Source organism: Harmonia axyridis, chromosome 2 (genome assembly GCF_914767665.1).
Source record: "Harmonia axyridis chromosome 2, icHarAxyr1.1, whole genome shotgun sequence".
In the NCBI taxonomy this organism is placed as follows: Eukaryota; Metazoa; Arthropoda; class Insecta; order Coleoptera; family Coccinellidae; genus Harmonia; species Harmonia axyridis.
Window position 1 is genome coordinate 24,863,097 of NC_059502.1, and position 21,468 is coordinate 24,884,564.

The window sequence follows — 21,468 nt, forward strand, 5'->3', positions numbered from 1 at the left end:
ACTGGCGTGTCGATTGAAAGGAAAGTAAAATGATAATTATTGGTTCATTTTATGGAGAAATTTTCTTTCTTCGTCTTTGGAGATTTCTAAAATTTTATATTTTGAAAATCTTGGAGGGGGGTTAATTACCTCCAGTAACCCCCCCATTCCCACGCCCTTGATATCAAGTAATGTTTTCATACATAATATAATTTTCTGAAATATACAGGGTAAGTCAATAGTGTTCGATCAGTCGATAGTTCTTAGAAATTTTAAACTAGAAGAATTATTCAAATTTTGACGGAATCGATATTACTCAGCGCATAATCTCAAATTATTTTTGACTAAACAGGCTAGTCCGAAAGTGTCCGATACCACCCTGTTTTTTTTTTTGACAAATTTCATGGATATAATGAATTAAACTGAAGATCTGACTAAGAAAACAGTTCGAGATAATTGTACGATTTTTGTTTAATTCTCGAGAAGTTTAAATTCTTCTGCATATTCACAATCACTTTAAAGGTGGTCCGAAAGACAGACCTTTTTTGAAAATGACCTTAAGGAGTTCGTAATGACTGTATGTTTTGAGCTGAAAGTCTCATAAATATTTATTGCGCATATGATCTGCAGATCATGCAGATCATGAAAAAAGTTGGCAGACATCTGAGCACGCTCAGATGTCTATCAACTTTTTTCAAATCAAACTGCACCTCATTCCAATCATATTGAAATTATTAAAAAAGTGTGCAGAGATCTGAGCAGATCTATCGATCATACGATATATACTAGTGGAATAAATTAAAGGATCAGAATAAAATACGAAATTTTTAGCGGTTTTTCAAATGGTACAGCCACTTGAAAGCTTCTTTTCAAATTGAGATACGACATACGACCATTGTTATGGAAAATACAGCCATTTGAAAAACTGCTTGAAATTTCGAATTTTATTTTTAAACTTTAATTTATTCCCCTAGTGTATATTGATGAGACTTTTTCAGCTGAAAATATATAGTAATTTCGAACTCCTTAATTCAGAATTTTTTTGTTTGTATGTGTGGTATCTATTTCATTTTGTGAATGAAATGAATGTTTCCAAATATTTCGATGATTTCTTTAATTTGGCTCATCTTTAATTGATATTGTTAGTATAGGTATTAAGTAGAGTTGAGTAATCTTATCCCTTTGAAGCTGTATGTGTGAAATGTACAAAACATAAAATGCGAAGCATTTGGAAAAATATTGATTTTGCCTAAACAAAAATTGAAGACTGCTCACCTAGTGTAAGACATCAAACATTCAGGGCATGCCATTTGAAAAATAGACTAATTGACATTTTCAAAAAATTGTAATGACTTTCGGACCACCTATATAGTGATTTGTAAATATGCAGAAGAATTTAAACTTTTTGGGAAAAAAAAATTTACAATTATCTCGAACGCTTTTCGTGATATGATATTTAGTTTAAACCATTGAATCCATGATATTTGTCGAAAAAAGGGGCCTGCATCAAAAAGTACCACAAATAAATGACGATAAGTGGGTTCTTTCGCAATCAGAATTTCATGGAGATTATGAATATAATATAAAAATTGGGCATTCCCATTTAAAAAAAATAGAATGGTATCGTGTTTGAACACTTTCGGACCAGCCTGTATAGTCAAAAATAATGTAAGTTATGCGCTAAATACTGTTGATTCTGTCAAAATTTGAATCATTATCCTAGCCTTAAATTTATAAGAGTTATCGATCCATCGACCACTATTGACTCTCCTGTAGAAAGAAAAAATTAAAAATAGTATTCAATTAGGCGAATATTTCAGTAGACTTTCAGCATCCAGTGAAATCTATCACACCTACTTAGAGGAACAATTGTGATAATAAAAAAATGACTCGCTTCACTTTACAAATAGTGAAATCACCAAAAGTTTCAAAAACGCCAGAGAAAAAATAGTTCCTAACTACTCCATTTGAAGCTATGCTCGGATTGAAAGATTTGAAATAAAACTTAGTAGATATTTATATTCACTTCCTCAAATCATTCAATTGAAGAATTTCAAACAGGAAAATAAATACGGGTGTTCTTACTAAGTTATCGAACAAAATTAATTTTATCGCAATGGTGAATCCCCCATTGTTTCGCAGTTATGAAATTTTGATTTGGAAATCGGATAAATCAACCTCGGTTCAAACCTCTCATAGTATTGATTCTCCCACCTCATGTGACCAGAATCTATTAATAAACCATTGTGTGAAATATGTACCTTTTTTCACGGCCAATTTCTAAGGTTTATTTTTATTGTAAATGCAAACTAGAGCAAAGATCTACGTTCGTTTTGAATCTGCTAGTATAAAAATTAGACGTCCTTTCAATGTTATATAGAAAGGTATGTTATGGTAGTAAGAATATACTAAATTATATAAAAAATAAAAAACGTCAGTGAATGGTCAAAATCAATGAGATAAATCGTCTAATGGCCAGCCAGATAATTATTTACATTGGAATAAAGGTGAATTATCGATTGATTCAGAAGAATCGGAAAGGATAACTAGAAAACCAATGCAATATCCATAATAGGAATGGAACAACCAGGACAGCGCTAACTAAAAAAGGGTTAGGGGTAAAACAAAAAATGCATTTTTTACTTTAGAATAAAAAATCCAACATGCAGACACCAAGCGAATCCGGAAATACACAATGCGCTCACCTGGGTCCCGCTTAGAATTAGTCCCATTTGCCATAACCTCTGACATTCTATAAAATATATAAAAACACTTTAATTTTTAGGTTGTTGACTCTTCTCCAACCAACAGAACGCTATTAGATTATTTAGCTTAATAACACAACAAAGCTACTTCCACAATCAAACTACATTGCAAATTGAAAGCTTGCAGTTTTTGTAAATAGGTATTTCTATTCTATGAAATTCAATACGACGTGAAGTCATGTGAAATAAATTCCTATAAATAACTTCCTGCATTCAATAGGTAATAATTCCAAACCAAGAAATGATAATCTACACAAGAATATCTACTTGGCGACAATTCTCTATAGGTTCAATGGGTATTTTCAGTCAAACAAAATGGCTTACTTGAATAATTCTATTCTAGCTATTCCCAAGAAGTAAGTTACATAATACTTCTTTAGTGCGAAATTTACTCTAGCGAGTGGAGAATGGTCTTAATAAACAAAGAACAATTTTTAATATCGATCTGCCTGCGTGAGATTGAATTATATCCGAATTATCTGCTCAATTATTAAACTAAACAGATGATATCGAGGACAATTGATGACCATAACCTTCGCCCCAAATTTGACGTCTGTCAGAATAATTGTCAAAATACATGCTGTCAATCATAGAACTCATAGAAAATAAATATTGTTTTCTTTTTACATCACATCAATACTCAGATTTATTAATCAACAGATCGCAAAAGTAATACTAAAGATATCCGTAAGGATTGTGTCATTCCAGAAATAATGATTTTCAATAACATTATGGTTTGAAGAAATGTAATTTGTGTTGCGTTGGGGACATAAATGAGACATGCATAACATGAATACTATTGATTAATAATATTAATATATTTCAACTGATATTAAATTGAATTATAATGCACATGATGATGAAATTTGATTCATAAACTTTTGTATTCATATTTTCTTTCAATTTTAAGAATATAGAGAGAAAAAATATATATTATGGTGGATGCGCATTTCACTCTTTTTACGCGCGTAATCCACAGAAACATCATTTTGTCTAAATGTCTGTATAATATTCGATTTCAAGCTGAGAATAGCTTGAAACTTTCAGGCTAGGTTCAGAATCTGAATGTCTCGATTAAATTCGTTAATAGAGATAATCCGGATAATTGATAGTTCCGGAGCTAGACTGTTCTCTAAGTAATTGGAAAAATAATCATTCTCTCAAACTAAAATTTAGAAATCATTGCAAAATAATGAACGAATGTTCATGCGAAATATTCTGTGAAAAGCTTTTTGGTTGTTGAATTTAAAGGTATTATCATGTTTGAACATGTAATCGAAAAAAAAATTTTTGACAATTGGAATATCTATGGCCAATTCAAATTGATTACCTTGTGAAGGGAAGGTTCTATACAAAAAAACTTAAACTTTAACACCTGTTTCTCGAGAAAAAAGTGTTTTGGAACTCATGTTATAGGACTTTTTTTTCTTGAAATGAGAAATCTGTCATTTTCATTTGTACCTCAAATTTAGGAACATCATGTAGATAAAGGGTGTTTTTTTAGAGCTATAGAACTTTAAATTGCAATAAAACAACGATGGATTATTCGATTGACATGAATTTTATTTATCCGCAAGATAATCGTGTGGCATTACATTTTAAATATGATTTCTGGCATATGACCGCCACGGCTGGCTTGGATGTAATCCAATCTGGACGTCCAATTTTCGATGACTTTTTCCAACATTTGTGGCCGTATATCGGCAATAACAAGGCGAATGTTGTCTTCCAAATGGTCAAGTGTTTGTGGCTTATCCGCATAGACCAATGACTTCACATAGCCCCACAGAAAGTAGTCTAGCGGTGAAATTACAAGATCTTGGAGGCAAATTCACAGGTCCAAAACGTGAAATTAGGCGGTCACCAAACGTGTCTTTCAATAAATCGATTGTGGCACGAGCTGTGTGACATGTTGCGCCGTCTTGTTGGAACCACAGCTCCTGGACATCATGGTTGTTCAATTCAGGAATGAAAAAGTTAGTAATCATGGCTCTATACCGATCTCCACTGTAACGTTCTGACCATCATCGTTTTTGAAGAAGTACGGACCAATGAATCCACCAGCCCATAAAGCGCACCAAACAGTCAGTTTTTCTGGATGTAGCGGTGTTTCGACATACACTTGAGGATTAGCTTCACTCCAAATGCGGCAGTTGTTTGTTGACGTAGCCATTCAACCAGAAGTGCGCTTCATCGTAAACAAAATAAAATGGACGTAGTGCGCGATACGTATTCCGCACAGAACATTATTTTCGAAATAAAATTGCACTATTTGCAAGCGTTGTTCAGGCGTGAGTCTATTTATGATTAATTGCCAAACCAAACTGAGAATAAATCACTTGACAGCTGTTAAATCGGTCGCCATCTTGAACAGTAATGCCAACTTAAAGTTATATACCTCGAAAAAAACACCCGTTATATAGTCAATTCAAAACTGATGATGTCTTCACCAAAAAATTGCAATTTGAATGAAACGCAATAAATGGAACAGCACCTCCTAGATAATTTTTCTATGCGAATCACTCAGTTCAGTTCTTTGATAACTACAGTATTGAAATTTTGTGACGAGAATGATACAAAAAACCGAAAACAACGGGTAAGTGTATACCGATGACGAATCCAAAAATCACAGATGGCAAATAAGAGGCAGACAAAGCGGATAAATAAAAGAAAATAAAAAACCTGGGACATAGACGTGCTCGTAGTGCAATAAAACTACTCATCTTGAAAGCAAAAATAAACTCATAAACCGTAAAAGGGTCCGACTTTTCATTGCCGTGTGGATTTCGAAGAGAAGTAAAATGATTATTGGTTAATTTTATGGAAAAAGTTTCGCAATTTTATAGTTTGGAAATCTTGGGGGGGGGTATTAATTACCCCCATTACCCCCCCCCATTTCTACGCCCTTGGGTTTACGTAGATCCTAGATCGGGGATGTTGGACGACTTCTCGTACGCAAAATTATTTTCGGCTTAACTTCTACGTAGGTAATGGTCTGCTAAAACTCATGGCCCCTCAAAAATTAAAAAATAATAGATACCCTCAAACCAAAAAACTATATAAAATTATTCCTATCCTATCATTATAATGTTGTTAAAAAACTAAGCATTTGATTCAACAAGAAGCATATGTGAAACAAACTTTGTTCTCTACAATAATTATTATATCTACCTATATCAAGTAGAGAGATACACAAAAAAATCAATGTCAAGATTTATTATAGATATTGAAAAAACTATCGGATGAACAAACCAATTTTAAACAGGTCAATTAAGCAATTTGGTCTTCTAAACCAATGAATCAGACAACCAATAGTACTTGTGCCCGTCAACATATAGAAAAGTACCGTTAAAAAAAGTGGACGTACCGCCAGTATAAAAATAAGAGCTCCAACAGATCTTCGATCCAATGAATCATTTTGGCTCATATCGAGAGGAAAATTCGTATAAAGAATAAATATTCCAATTGGAGTAACTTAGCAAAAAGAGGAAAAGTATCTTTATAAGAAAGGAAACGAAACGAATATTGGTACTGAATGCAATTTAAAAATTTTAATTATGCTGCAATATATATTTTTTTTTTATCGGTGGCTTCATTTAGATGAATGATTCTTATAGGTTCTATTCTACTCAATTATATGTTTCAAATAATGATCTAGTCATCACACACACTTAATTGAAAACTATTGAAATATTTTTGAGCAAAACTTAGAAAACCTTGTTTTTCTTATGATTTGCAGGTTCGAAAGATACATGTTTTTGAAGGTGTATCACATTTATGACGATTTGAGAATTTGATGTTGAAGTCGAAAATAATAAAAATGAAAGACCTGTGAATTACAAATTAAAATCAGGATCGAAAAGTAAGTCTGTCTTTAGACATCGAGTGATGAGATTCACCTGCGCTGCGCGTCTGTATAATTTGGTAGTACCTTCAACAATTCATATTCCAGTGACTTCAAGAAGGTAGCAACGTCATTAACACAAATACCTGTAACAATATTTGTTTTATATTTAAAAATACACCTATAAGTAAAATGAAAATAGAAAATCGATGAAGTTCGCAGTAAATAAATTTTTTCAATTTATCAATAATTAGTACGACAACGTAAACAGGTTCGAATTAGTTCTGAATACTTTCGTTGGAACATTATCAAGTTTTGAAAATTGCGCTGGTTGTAAAATTTCATGTGTGCGGTGGCAAATACGATAAGAATCGTTTTGATGAGACAGTGACGTGTTATCACAGAGGTACCGGTGCAAGTTCTTGCGCTTGATATAAGTGTAATCTAACACAAGACAACGGAAAAAAGTGAATACATCTAGTCATTAATTTTGATTTTTGAAATGGTGACGAATAGGAAAAGTGTCGCGAAGGCTTATGCATCTTGGTTTTTCGGAGGAATATTCGGACTCCACCTGTTTTATTTGGAAAGGGATGCTCATGCCTTCTTGACCTGGAGTACTTTGGGAGGTTACGGTTTAGGATGGCTTGCCGATGTGACAAAGATCCCAAGGTATGTTAGGGACTGTAACGAGGATCCAAGATATATGGAAGAATTAGCTTTCAAAATGAGGTACAATCAAAAGGTGAGAATTCCTTTGGTGACAGTTAATCTAGTAGACTTCATCTTAAATTATGATAATTATTCCCACACTTGATTTATACTAGAACTTCATTCCGAAAATTAATAATCTTACTTAGCCTAAGAAATAAACAGATATGATTTTGAACTAGCCGGGCTCAACCTAACCTATCTGTCACTTATATACCTAATTACCTACTTACACTTCAAAACACTGCAAATTTCACAGTAAAAAGTTTATTGTTTCCTTTTTTATCATAAAATATCTCGATTCATATAGAGAACAATTGAACAACGAATATTTCATTGATTCTTACTCAACTCGATAGATAATCATTTCATACCTATAGATAAAGAAAACTGAGGAGAATACTGGCATGGAGCTTTTGAGCACTCGTTCATTCATGCGCCACTTTTTGAGACGACATAGGTAACTGTATATAGTTATGTATGTCATGTAAATCATGTGATCTCCAAGGGTGCAATTGCCGCGTGAAAGACGAGCGCTCAAAAGCTTTTGACTTCATGGCAGTGCTATTCTCAGTTTTTTCGATATTCTGTTTGAATTTTTTATGATTCTGACTACCCTATCAACACGATATTTTGCGCGAAACTTGAACTTGTAGCTATATATACAAGATGTTTCATAAAAATTGCGAACAAATTCTGGATATTGATATCTGAGTTATTTGGAATCGGAAAGGTCCTGCAAGCCTTCCCAGATACAAGGGCGTAGAAATGATTGGGGAGTACTAAGGGTAATTACCCCCCAAGATTTCCAAAATATAGAATTTCAGAATTCTCTCAGAGACGAAGAACAAAAATTCTTCCATAAAATGAACCAATATTCTTTTCATTTTTCTTTAAAATCGACACGGCAGCAAAATATCGGACCCTTTCACGGTTAATGAATTTATTATTGCTTTCAAGATGATTTTATTTGCACTACGAGTACGTCTATGTCAGAGGTTTATTATTTTCCTTCATCTATCCGTTTTGTCGGCGTCCCCTTGTTTTGCCATCTGTGATTTTTGCATTCGTCATCGTTATACACTTAGCGGTTGTTTTCGTTTTTTTTACTACTTTCTTCAGAACTGAACTGTGTTATTCGCATCCAAAAATTGTCTATGCTGTAGGTACTTTACAATTCAATCTGTTTCATCCAAATTGCAATTTATTTGTAAAGACATCAGTTTTGAATTGACTATATAAGTTGTTCCTAAATTGGAGGTACAAACGAAATCATTTTAAAAAATGAAGCCTCATAACATGGGTCCGGAAACAATTTCTTCTATAGATACAAATGTTAAAGTTCAAGTTTTTTTCTCATAGCACCTTTTCGCAGAAGATATTCAACTTAAATTTGGCATAGATATTCCAATTTAAAATTCTAATCTTTTCCTGTCACTCAAAAAGTTGCTTTTCGATTTGGTTTCATCACTGTTTCATTTTATTCGATTTGTTTGATGATTGATTACATCGTTCAATTATTTCTGAGATTGCGAGGTCCTCATTTCATGTGGATGCTTGAGTTTAAAAATTTTATTTTCTTTCACTTCATACAATGGTTCTGATGATGGCTATTTGAGCCGAAAGCGCTATAGCAGCTAAAAATAAAGAGAAGAAAAATTATACTCGAGTTTAAATACAACTCATGTGATACCCAACTTAAAGTTTTCATCATATGATATGCTAATTTTGAATGCAAATCTACAGGTTGATATTTTTTCTGGAAGAGTTCCCCCTTCTTTCCCCCAGAACTTTTTTTTGATGAACTACTGATTGTCAAACAATTCTTCCGTAATCCTCGGGAAATTTCAAATTATTATAAGATTCAGTGAGCTGCGATGAAAAAATAATCAATTATAAGTTTTGTTACTTATTTACCTAATTTGAGAGAGAGAATATCAATAAAGATTCGATAAAACGTTATATGCATCACAAAAAAGTAAGACTACAACAAACACCCTGTATCTCGAAAACAATGCATTTGCGGGCCAATGAATAGGACATTCTATTCTCAAAATTATTCAAGGAATTTTTCATTTTTCTTCGTACCTCCAATTTAGGGCCAATCGAACGGTATGAGCAATCGAATCAAAAATATTTTTGGTTCAAACTTCGTTATCAAACATTTCTTTCTCATATTACAGTTATAAGTAAACGTTGTGTTGAAAAAAAAAGTTTTTGGATTACACCTCCCCCCCAAGAAAAAAAGATCTACGCCCTTGCCCAGATACAGGGTGGCGTGTTACATGTTTTCCAATTAAATAAAACTCAAGATTTTTTTGAATATCTGGTTTTCAATTTCTGGACGGAAATTGCTGAGAATCTTTTTGTTCTAAATCAATTAACAATTGGAGAATTTAATTCAATTTTGGGAAAAGGCATTGACTACCTAGTATAAGATATAAATTCAATGCCAGTACGCACGTCACTAGGTAGGTATTCATCAACGTATTCAAAAGATATGTTCATTTCAATTAAAAACACGATTTTAATTTATATTAATGATAAGTATATTCATTTTTACCAAATCTCGTTCAAATATCTCAATCCGTTTCGTAAATATCGAGGAATTTGTTATTTATTTGAAAACAAAACATATACGGACTTTTTTTTTTATTAGGACTTTTTCCACCCCAAATAACTCAGAGAACAATATTCTGAATTTGTTCACAATAGTTTTGAAATATAGGTACACAAAATTGCATCTCGGTTGAATGTATCATCACAAACAAAATTTCTGCAATGATTTGGAACCCCTAATCGAATATGCTAAAAACACAAATTTGTATTACAATTTTTTTTTGTTTCATGTTAACAGAACCAATAATGAGTGAGTCATGAAAACTTTTCATTTCTGGCCATTTTCAATTTTCCCTTATTGTTTGAAAACAGTTGAATTTATGAGATTGTTGATTTCACCAAATTAATTCTCTCAAAAATCCAGCCCGAAAATGTCACATTATTTTTTTCTAGCTCAAACGCTCAAAGGGATTCTGAGTTTCACAGTACACACCTTGGTGTGTACTGTACGATTTTCAAATGAGTAAAAATATCTAACAAACAGTATTTAATTATACATTGCAAATGAAATGTTCATCCATTAAATAACTAGAAATGTTACATATAGGAATGCAGAATGGTACAGTGGTGAATAGTAGAGGGTGGGGTAACTGAGAAACTGGGAAGGTTTAACGAGGAATAACTTTCTCAAAAATGCGAATAAAACAATGTTTGTTGATTGAGAAACAACTTTAGATATGTATTCAATAAACAAAACACACAAAATTAACAAAATAATAATTCTTACGTGAGAATTTCTGACTCGAAAAAAAAACTTCGAATGTCTCACTTGCCCCATATCGTGGGGCAAGTGAGTCCTTCTACTCTTCGTTCATGGAGGCGCTATATTAATACACATTATTCATTCTTCGTGAAAATTGTCTCAATATGTTTCGTTATATTGTGCTTTTTCTTCATATGATATCGTTGCTGGTTTTCCAGTAAATTTTCTTTTCGTCCACAGAGTTTATTCTCTTTTTCTCTTTTTTTATTCAAAGAACTTGTTCCAGGATTCTCAAAGTCCTTATGACTACTTTGGTACTCGCTGTTTTCGCTTTTTCTTTGAGTTGGTCTTTATAGGATGAATTTGTGATTATTTTAGTACTCCAGACTTACTTGTCCCAATGTGTCATGAGGAGTGAAATTTAACTAAATATCTAGCCTTATAACAGTGGTTTGATGTAATATGATGTATTCTATGAAATATTTAGAATTTCTATCTCATATCTACTTAAGTTTCACTAATTGTCATAAAGTTTTTCATTGTCACCACGAGGTAATTGATTCACTCGTGAATTATATTCATTGTTGCCGGATATATTGCCGGTCAAGGGAGATATTGCGAAAGACACACTTGCCCCGTATGGCTCACTTGCCCTACTCTCCCCTATAATCATCCGTCAACACGAAGCGATCGATTGAATAATAATAATAATAATAATAATTATAAAGTTTATTTGACTATAAAAACACTTCAAATAATATGGTACAAATAAACTGAATGAAGTGTAAGATCTGATATATACTAGTCACTTTGAAGAATGCGCTTTTCCAAAGGGCGTTTTAATACCAAGAGGTCAAATGACGCCGTACATGCAAAGGAGCGTTTTTTCATCAAGCGTCTTGCATGAACGCTGTCATCGCGCGCCAAACGCAACATAAACGCCAAATTAAGATACTAGCCTTAAATCTTCTATGTCTTATCATTTAAAATAATTCGTTTGGCCAAAAAAGTGTTGCTGCTCCACTGAAGCCCAAAAATCTGTATTTTCCACAAAAACTCAATCTCGTCAAGGTGGCTGACGAATGGAAATATAGGTATACAAGAACGAGTATTTTTAATGCAAAAACGCATTGTAACTGACGGTAATTTAATGAGTTTGATATGTAAATAACTAAAAAAAAATCGGAAGAAGCATCTTAAAGTCGATCAAAAGTGAAGGTGATGTTGCTTGTTGCCAGTTTATTGATTATCGTGATTTACAATTTAGCAGTTTATGGTATGACTATTTTTCTATTAGATGAAGAATAGAGGTGACTATATATGTTTTTCATTATACGCACATCGTCAAAAGTTTTGGTCCCCCTATCAACTCTCAACTTGTTGAATGTAATATGACAATTTTTTGTGTAAGGAATCTTCACTATCTTATCACTTAAATGAAAACAATAAATCAGCAAAAATGTTTATTGTTAATACAGGTGTATTCGAAGTTAATTCGTTTTTAGCGAATAACAAGAGTTGTAGTATTGAGAATATTCCGGGGACAATGCCGGGTCGTCCAATTTCTCAGTTTGACCGGGCAGGAATAGTAGGTAGCCCTACACCAAGAAGCTTTGTCGAACTAAAATATTTGAATATTCCACGGATTCCAGTAGGGCGCATAGTAGCCCTTTTCCTGGAAATCGACAGCGTTGCCCGGATACCAGTGCCTGGTCGACCCAGCCAGAGTAACATCTTCAAGGGAAGACCATTATATCGCAAATTTTTCTAGCAGGAATCGAACGGTATCTGTAACAGCCCTTCGAAGTCATTTTTTGAGGATCTATAGTCGGGTAGTCTCAACCAGTACCATAAGGAGGCGGTTGCATTTCTCAAATTTAAGGACAAGAAGACCTTTAAGAATACCTCGGCTATCACCTGGATATAGAGCTTGCCAGTTGTACGCTACGTAAAGTATTGGTATCAGCATGATTATGTAATATTAATAGGACGTTACTTTTCAAGCAGGATTAAAGTTTTCACAAAAATTAAGTGATGGTTTTACATAACAACTGAACGAAGTAACAAGTTATTTGATAATTCTGGCACCAGCGTACTACTTAAACGAAAAAATAAAAAGGAAGTTCAAATTTGGTTAGCAAGACTCGATATTTTCGTAGAGTTTGATACATAGTTGAATTCGTAATGTTTTTCTTCATCACCTCATAAGGAGAACTAATAAGGCGTCCATATAAAAAAAATTGGCTATCGCATCTCTGAAAAAACGAAAAATAGAAGAAATCTGACGACACCATTAGAATCTCTATATTGGATAATGGCTACAAACCAAATTTCGTGAAGTTATCTCCAAAAACAAATGAGTTATAGGTGCAGAAAAAAGAAAATCTTGATTTTCAGTTTTTTCGAGATATCTTGAGAACCATTGGAGACATTTTGGAGCAATTAACACCAGCACACTGATCCCTAAATAACGAAACTTTTTTCTAATTTAAGCCACCCTTAATCTAACGGGTTTCAATATCCCTGTAGTGCCCCTCTAAATAGTTCTAACCCTGTATAGAGAGTCTTTGACTTGTACTTATATTCAAACCAACAATTCATAAGGTTAAAAGAAACACTTTTTTCCTTTATTATTTTTTCCGATTCGATTTTTTTTCTCACTTAGTAGGAGCAGACATTCTGGAGTTGACCGGACTTTGATGGAATTTTATGTTCAGAAAAGATTCATTACATCAATAAAAACTATATTCCGAAAATCATTTCTTTTGATTCCATTCCATTTGCGAGATCTAACCAAATATGACATTTTTTTATGGATTTTCAACATCCTGTATTTTTTCAACCGAGCCGAATCAGAAATAATGGTACAGGAAAAAAGTGTTTCCTTTGATCTCAGGAATCTTCGGTTGAAATATATGTACAAGTCAAAGACTAACCCTGTTCAAGTAAAATTAATGAAAAATTATAAAAGCGCTAACCCGTGAAATAAGTATAGAAGCTTTTTAGTGCTTGTTGGAGACCACAGATCTATTATATCTGTAAATAATAAATGAGATGTCATTCATCAAAATGTTATTGTTGTTGGTTAGTTTATCTAGACAAGAGGTTTCAACCTTGTTATATAATGATCATCATAACTTAAAATTAGAATACAAGGTACAACTTAATAAAATAATCAACACCCAAAAATATCTGATATTCCCTTATTACCTATATATTCGGTGATTTTTATCGATATTCTGCTTGAATTTTTAAGACTATTTCCAGTTTAAAATTCAGTTATCATGAAGAAACGATTGAGCGATCCGTTTGGAGGAACGACCATCCAAAAGACTTCAAAACTAAACAATAGTCTAATAAAATGAAATTCTCAATGGTTTCCAATAAAATAAAACACCGGCAATGAATCTTGACCAATCTATAACAACATAATGATATTTCTCTTTGTAATGGGTCCAATGATAATTTGGTGTAGGTCGTTCTCAAAAATTATTATACGTTATATACAGGGTGTTCCTAAATTGAACGTACAAACGAAAAGAGGAGATTCCTTAAGTGAGTTTAAGAAAAAAAAGTCCCATAAACATGGGGTCGCAAACGTTTCGTTTTCGAGATACATAGTGTTGAAGTTTGAATTTTTTTCAAGTTTTTTTCTCATAGTATCTACACTTCATAAGATATTCAACTGAAATTTGGCATAGATATTACATTTGAGAGTTCTCACTACGTGAAATGGCAATTTCGATAGAAGATCTACAGGGTGATATTTTTTCTGGAACACTGCCACCTGTTCTTCTGCAGAACTTTTTTTTGGTGAGCAACTGTAAATTTGAAAAAATGTAAAAAGAAGCTTTGTTCTTATACTAAACTTTTTGGTTTCTTGCAGTTTTGTCGTATCTACCAACGATTTCGAGAAAAAAAATTTTGAACGATTCTCTCGAAATCCTCGTGAAAATCCAAATTATGATGGGAAGGCCACTTTGTAAGCTGTGGTGAATGAATTCAGTGTCAGTTTTTATGGAAATTTTCCTGATCTGTAGCGATGATTCATTAAGATTCGATAAACTCGTATAATCAACACAAAAAATGTATTACAACAAGAAACACTCTGTATCTCGAAAACGAAACGTTTGCGACCCCATGTTTATGGGACTTTTTTTTCTTAAACTCACTTAAGGAATCTCCCCTTTTCGTTTGGACGTTCAATTTAGGAACACCCTGTATAAATTACATACATTACGATAAAGATTACGAGTATTTTTGGAAGGGAAGTTATTAAGGAGGGACTAAAAGGTCTAAAATCAGGTGGCTTGCAATTGCACTTTTAGTGTGAGGGCAACTCAGATCTGATGATATTTTTGAGTACTCTCATCATTTGGTCACAATGTCTGTAATTTTCGGATTTTGAGCCGGGAATTATCTCAAACGTTAAGGTTCGACTCAATATAATGATGAATATCCATCCTCAAATTCAATTATGTCCGTCCATCCGAACATTTAACTAAAACATACTTAATAGTTTCAAACGTTTCTAAATTTTGTAATATGTGTTTCTTGTCCGATTTTTATAATAAATGGAAATAACTAAATGATACATAGAACATAGAAGTTTTATAATATGTACCTAGGTACATATTTCATGGTTTTTATTTCGAAATCAATTTGAGATCCTAGGTCATAATTGTTTTATTCGAGCATTTGTCATAATCATGAAATTATTAAAATATCAATAAGATGCATCTTGTTACGACCTTCATCACAGAAATAAAACCTGCCTAGGAATTTACAATTGCATTATTGATATCATTAGACTAGATTCTCCTCAAAGAATTTCAACCAATTATATCAACTCATATTATACAATTCACTTAGCAACAAACCGATATTTTATAATATCAAAATATTTAAGTATTTGCAAAGCACTCGGTATATACATAGGCGTACTACATTGCTTCCGCCGTTTTTTTTTTCGGAAATTCGAGGCTTTATTGTAAAAATCAACAACTTTTGAAGCGATCCACGAATCGATCCAATTTTTTACTTCTTCATTAGACCGGAAGTTCTGGTCAGCTAGATCGTGTGCCATTGATCGAAACACTACGCCGAGCTGGTCCTACCAAATACTGAGCATGACCTTAGAACCGTGAATATTCGGTTTTCCGTCGACTTGGAAGCATGACCGGGATATCTCCATGATTTTCTGATTTTCTTGGGATTATCGTAATGAACCCATTTTTCGTCACAATGAGATGCAGAAATCCCTTCCGTCTTTGAATTGCAATGCAACTGTTCACGAGCAAACAAACGCCGTTCAACATCTCTCGGCTTCAACTCGGACGGAACCCAATTTCCTTGTTTCTGAATCATTCTCATGACTTTCAGACGTTTTGAAATGGCTAGTTGCGTCACTCCCAATGATCCTTTCAATTCTTGTTGCGTTTGACACGAGTCTTGATCAAGTAATGCCTTTAATTCTGCGTCTTCGAAAACCGCTATGCTGGTATTCGACGTCAAAACCGCCGTTCTTGAAGCGTTGAAACCAATCTCGGCAAGTTCTTTCACTAATAGCTGTCTCACCATAGGTATTTGAGAGCATTCGATGAGCCTCAGCCGCAGATTCGTTCATATGAAAGCAGAAAATTTAAACCACCCGCAAATGACGAGAATTTGCCTCGTAAACTGACATGTTTAATCGAGAATAACTTTATGATACAGACACAAATCGCCTAATATTTCACTTATATATAGCACTTTTTCTTGGCCGGCAATAGTGAAACAGGTGTAAAAATTTGAGCTACTGGGACAAGTTAGGGATGTGCGTCGATCAAGAATAAATGAGAATATTGCTGCTGTACACCGTAGTGTTGACGAAAATGAATTGTCATTTGGTTGATAACTTTTCATCGTTAATGGCATACTTTTACAATGAAATGAAAATCCATTGCGATTTCTCTAAAAATATACTATTTTTTTTTTAATATCAAAATGAAACATCTTATTGAAAAATCCTTCATGTATTTTATTATTCAATTAATATAATGAATAGAAATTCAGTTTCAAGAGATTTTAAACTGAATTTATATTTTGCAGCCACCCCATTCAACGAGTAGATTCATATCTGCTTTGATGGTAGGGTATCTTTGGGGACAACTTGTTATGATTGCTATACCAGAAGAAGTCGTCGCAGGAATAGATTGGAATTTTATGCACTGGTTTATACCTTTTGCTGTCGCACTAGGTAGGTATGTTGGCTATTATATGGCTATACATTAAATTTATCTGTGTGACTTTTCAAAATATTAAAACTAGTGGAGAATCGAGTGTATTCTGTGCAGATTTTGTTATATGAATAATTATTTATCTTCGATGAAACTAAGCCGTTATGTCGACAGTACCTACTTCGATTCTTTCGAGTGTTCATTCTCCGAACATAACGCTTTGGCACTTCGTTGAAAGTTCTTTCATTTTTTACTATTGAGCCGAAAATGGTCTCAAAAGAAAAGGTTGGATTCTCTTATGATTAAAATTCAATTCTGTCCGTCCGGTCAATAGAATACACGATATTTTTAGAATAGAAGAACCTAGAAACTTTAAAATTGCATGGTTAAGTCAGTTAATAGGCAAAATTCGAGAGCAACCGTTTGAAATTTGGTTTTTTATTAATTTCAAAATTGCAGATTCGATCGAGATGAAATTTTGCATTCTGATGAATAATCGAAATTTAAAGACTCTTGCAAAATTTCATGTTGTTTTCTCAAACGTGACCGACGGAATTGACATTTAAAGAGTTGATATAAAATAATGGTTTCAAGCTGTATGAAAATTTCAAGCTGATCACATCTTAAGAACCATAGAAAATTCAAAAAGAAAATAAAACAAATAATATTTCAGTGAGTTGAAATTCTGCATGTGTGTACATAAAGAAGAACAATTTCATGTCTCTCGCACATTTTATGCTGATAGTATCATCAGTATAATCATAACAAACTCAAGCAGAATATCGATAAAAAAAATGAGAAAAGCACTGACATAAAGAGCTTCTGACTGCTCGTTGATTCATGCATCAATTGTACAATTATACAATGGATAGAAAATGAATCAAATTTTTGAAATAAATGAAAATTATTTATATATAATTGTCCCATAAAAAAATTAAGTCTAAAAACTCGATATCTTTGAAACATTTTCAAAAACCGGTAACGGAATGCTTTTCGAAAAATCTGCAGCTGAAAAACTGAGTTGCAAAATATAGGGTGACCTATTTAAGAACCTCAATTTTTTCTGAATAAAATAAAAGATACTTTATTCTACATATATCAATTAATTGACAACTGCCAACTTGGCAATGATCAATATCACTATATCCAGTACATCACACTAATTGCACCCTTGGAGACCACATATATCTATATGTATTTAGTTATGATGTAGTCTCCAAGGGTGCAATTGTGGCATGAATGACGAGCGCTCAAGATTGCGGTCTTCACGTCAGTACTCATTTTTATACATAGTGAAATGAGACACCTTAACATATCAGGTCAAATATTGTTCCTATTTTAATCAAGTTCTAATCTTTGTTATAGGAGTTTGGGTGGTTGGCAACATAGGACGAGAACAAGGGGGAATTTGGCCAACAATAATTGTCTCCTATCTTAGCTACGTATCCAGATGGTACTTTTATGACATCAGTACGTGGCTTACTATTGTGACGTTCTTCGCAGCTATGGCCTTCAACTGGTTTTCGAAAGAATGGAGGAGGAAACCTAGAAAACCAAAATCCACTACTAAGAGGATTATTACATTAGCCCTTTGCGCTACACTATACATTGCTCTATGGTCGTCCTACTTCTATTTCAATGGTAAAATAACAGATACCAATGGGGATGAGATCCCAGTTCATGAAGCAATTCACCACTTCTTCACATCACCATGGTGGACTGATTTGAAGCAGTCCCTCGTTGATGTCTACCAATATGCACAACACCACGGATGGTAAGTGGAACTTATGAATAAAATAACTAACTGAATTAATAAATAAAAACAAAATAATACAGAAAAACGATATGCTTTAAGCATTCATACTATCATATTCTTCAAACCCTTGAATTTGCGATAGACCGAGTCCTGCTAAATCTTTCTCAAAAGTTCAATCTACGGTCTTGGCACTATCCTTATAATAGGCACGTCTAGAATCCCTAGTTTCTATTATCTATAGACTGGCTTTGTGCAATCTTATACCACTGGAAAACTTCTGAATTCTACAGTTTTCAGGCATGGCGATGAGCTTTACACCACCATACAAGTTGTAAAGCTAATAGCTCTTTTATCTCTTATTATATTGCAGCAACCTCAGAATTCAAATTACAAAATGTAATTCAAGGTTATACTCGATCTACCTCCCTTACATTTACACGTGAGGAAATGTAGCTTGCTGGAAGCAATAAGAATATCCCGCAATGAGAATTTCCGTTTGAGAAACAAGATTTGACACATAGGGTTATGGAATCAAATAGACTCAAATCTCCTGTCAAAAACCCTAGGATGTGATGCCAATTATCTTGGATATTGAAGTAGCCTTTGAAACGGTCATTGATGACCTTCTCAGTGCGATGAACTTAGTAAATCGCTTGGACAAAAAGTCCTCCATATGGTATACCAATGGACCAAAATCAGAAAAAGGCACAGGTATTGGGGTATATGGGTCTAAAACGAGGATCTTTGGGAAGTGAGCCATTGTGATATTGAAGGGAATTAAAAAGCCGATGAACATTTAGGTCCTGAGCCCTTCGAAAATACCAATACAAGGCACTGATTCAACAATAGGAGTGGAACAATAGGCAAAGAAATTTGTGGTGTTTTCAGCGACCTATACCAGAAAGCTCCTGAGCTTTGGATAATGGTGGGACTGCTGACAGGATACTGTCCGTGCAATACCTGTTGTACCGCATGGATAATTCAGCAGATAAGATCTGCAGGTTCTGTGGAAAGGAGGTAGGAACAGCCGAACACATAGTGCGCCCATGCCCGGGGCTGACTGGCCTAAGAGCCACGCACATGGAAATGTCAATTCTGGATACCCACGAAGTAATAGCTTAGGCTCCTAAGGATGTCGTCGGTTTCGTTAACAGCATCGACTGCCCCACCTCCCTGGGTTTGTATGAATAGGTAGGGTTAAGAACAAAAGATCAATTTGGTCGCAGTTCCCGGTAGGCTAACAGAGCCGTAACGATCCCGATTCAGTGAAAATAATAATAATAGAAAATTTAATCAATGATTGTTCGTTATAATTTACTTCGATATGGAAAAAATGATGAATATGAAAATATATTTTTTTTTTGTTATTCGGTTGTTACAGACCGACAAAAAGCAGAGCAACAATAATAAATATTAATTTCACCTGATATTAACGAATTGAGCCATTAAGTCTCATCAGGTCTCTTGACTTTCAAAGATAAATTTTCCCTAATTGAGTAAATATTCATGTTTCTAATTGATATGTAATAAGTCTATTTCATATTGAATAATTTTTCAGGTACGAAATATGGAAGCAGGTTATAGAATTGTCCGATCCGCAAGGAGAACAAAATGCATACAAAATTCTCGGTGTTAGTCCTACGGCTAGTCAAACTGAAATAGCAGCCAAGTTCCGATCCTTGAGCAGGGTATACCATCCTGATAAAGTGAAAGATCCAAATCTTAGAAGGGAGGCAGAAGAACGATTTATGGAAATCAAACAAGCCTATGATACCTTATCATCGATAAAGAAAAAAAGATTAAGAAAAAATAGAAAGTCTGTGATGGACGAAGAATAAAAAATAGAAAACTGACTGAAATTAATATTAAATATATACCAATGAATGATTAGTCACTACTTTATCAAAATACTCACTGTGAATGCACCAAATTTTTCATAGTTGTAATTTTGAATTCAAAATAATCACATAATTATTTAATCGAATTACATATATGACACTCTTCAAACATAAAACTTCAGGAAACTACTGCTAACATGTATAAACCGTATCCAAAATTATCTGCATATACAGGGTGTTTCCTAAACATGCGGCAAAAATTCAGGGGGTTGTTCCTTGGACTATTTTAAGCATGTTTTGTCCTTGGATGATTTTTGAAAAACCTCTCTGTTTCGAAGATACAGGGCGAACAACATTTTTCATATTTTTAAAATTAATAATAGTTTAAATAAAAATGCGTACCGCACTGTGTTTACTAAGTAGGTACAATTTATTTTTAAATTTGTTTAACAACATTCCAATTACTAAAAACGGCCAGTTTTTTGACTAAAAATTGATAAGTGCAGATGGTAAAGGAATACAGATTAAACACGGTTTTCGTTTGAATTCGTTTTGTGATGTATTAGCAATTAACATTTTATCTTTGACTATTATGAATCGCTATACAAACACCGAGATGACTGACATGCATTTCATTTTGTGGTCATGTGGTCATTTTCAACAGTTTTTGTAGGTTGAGTTGAATTTTCATGTAATTTTTCATAATAAAATGTTATTATCTGAAATTTTGTTTCCCCTATATCTTCGAAACAAATAGGTTTTTCAAAAATCATAAAAGGACAAAATATTCTTAGAATAGTCTAAGAAACAACCCTCTGAATATTTGCCGCATGTTTAGGAAACACCCTGTATATTGCAATTATACCAATTTTGAATGGTGTAATTTTCTCATTATAATTATAGTAATTGAATAAGTTTCTATATGATAGGTGAACTTTAACGCAAATTTTACTGTTCTTCCACACGGATAAATAATTTATTCATCACAAATACAATGAATTTTGTGATAGAAGAAAAAAAAGAATAATTAATTGC

At 33.4% G+C, this 21,468-nt stretch overlaps 2 protein-coding genes across 3 annotated transcripts in view; one reads left to right on the plus strand and one right to left on the minus strand.

The window, feature by feature from the left end:
• LOC123672150 (MAGUK p55 subfamily member 7) overlaps positions 1-3,297 on the minus strand; it is a 25,273-nt gene extending 21,976 nt beyond the window's left edge. Inside the window, exons 1-2 of one of the 2 annotated variants that reach the window (XM_045606147.1) lie at positions 3,069-3,297; positions 2,685-2,731 (exon numbers count right to left, since the gene is read on the minus strand). In XM_045606147.1, the coding sequence (XP_045462103.1) occupies positions 2,685-2,730 (46 nt within the window). In that variant the 5' untranslated portion in view covers position 2,731; positions 3,069-3,297. The remainder of the gene's footprint in view (positions 1-2,684; positions 2,732-3,068) is intronic. The other variant, XM_045606148.1, reaches the window with a different exon arrangement.
• Positions 3,298-6,675: 3,378 nt separating this feature from the next.
• Positions 6,676-20,448, plus strand: LOC123673725 (dnaJ homolog subfamily C member 22-like). Its single transcript, XM_045608371.1, has 4 exons — positions 6,676-7,333; positions 16,712-16,859; positions 18,205-18,613; positions 20,154-20,448. Exons 1-4 carry the CDS (start codon positions 7,091-7,093, stop codon positions 20,431-20,433), a joined length of 1,080 nt encoding a protein of 359 aa, XP_045464327.1. The 5' UTR covers positions 6,676-7,090; the 3' UTR covers positions 20,434-20,448.
• Positions 20,449-21,468: the final 1,020 nt, after the last annotated feature.

Excerpts from the sequence above, each read along its gene's own strand:
- LOC123673725 (XM_045608371.1), top strand. The coding sequence starts at position 7,091 with ATGGTGACGAATAGGAAAAGTGTCGCGAAGGCTTATGCATCTTGGTTT. Across the intron at positions 7,334-16,711 it reads AAATGAGGTACAATCAAAAG|CCACCCCATTCAACGAGTAG; the intron begins GTGAGAATTCCT and ends TATATTTTGCAG. Across the intron at positions 16,860-18,204 it reads ACCTTTTGCTGTCGCACTAG|GAGTTTGGGTGGTTGGCAAC; the intron begins GTAGGTATGTTG and ends TCTTTGTTATAG.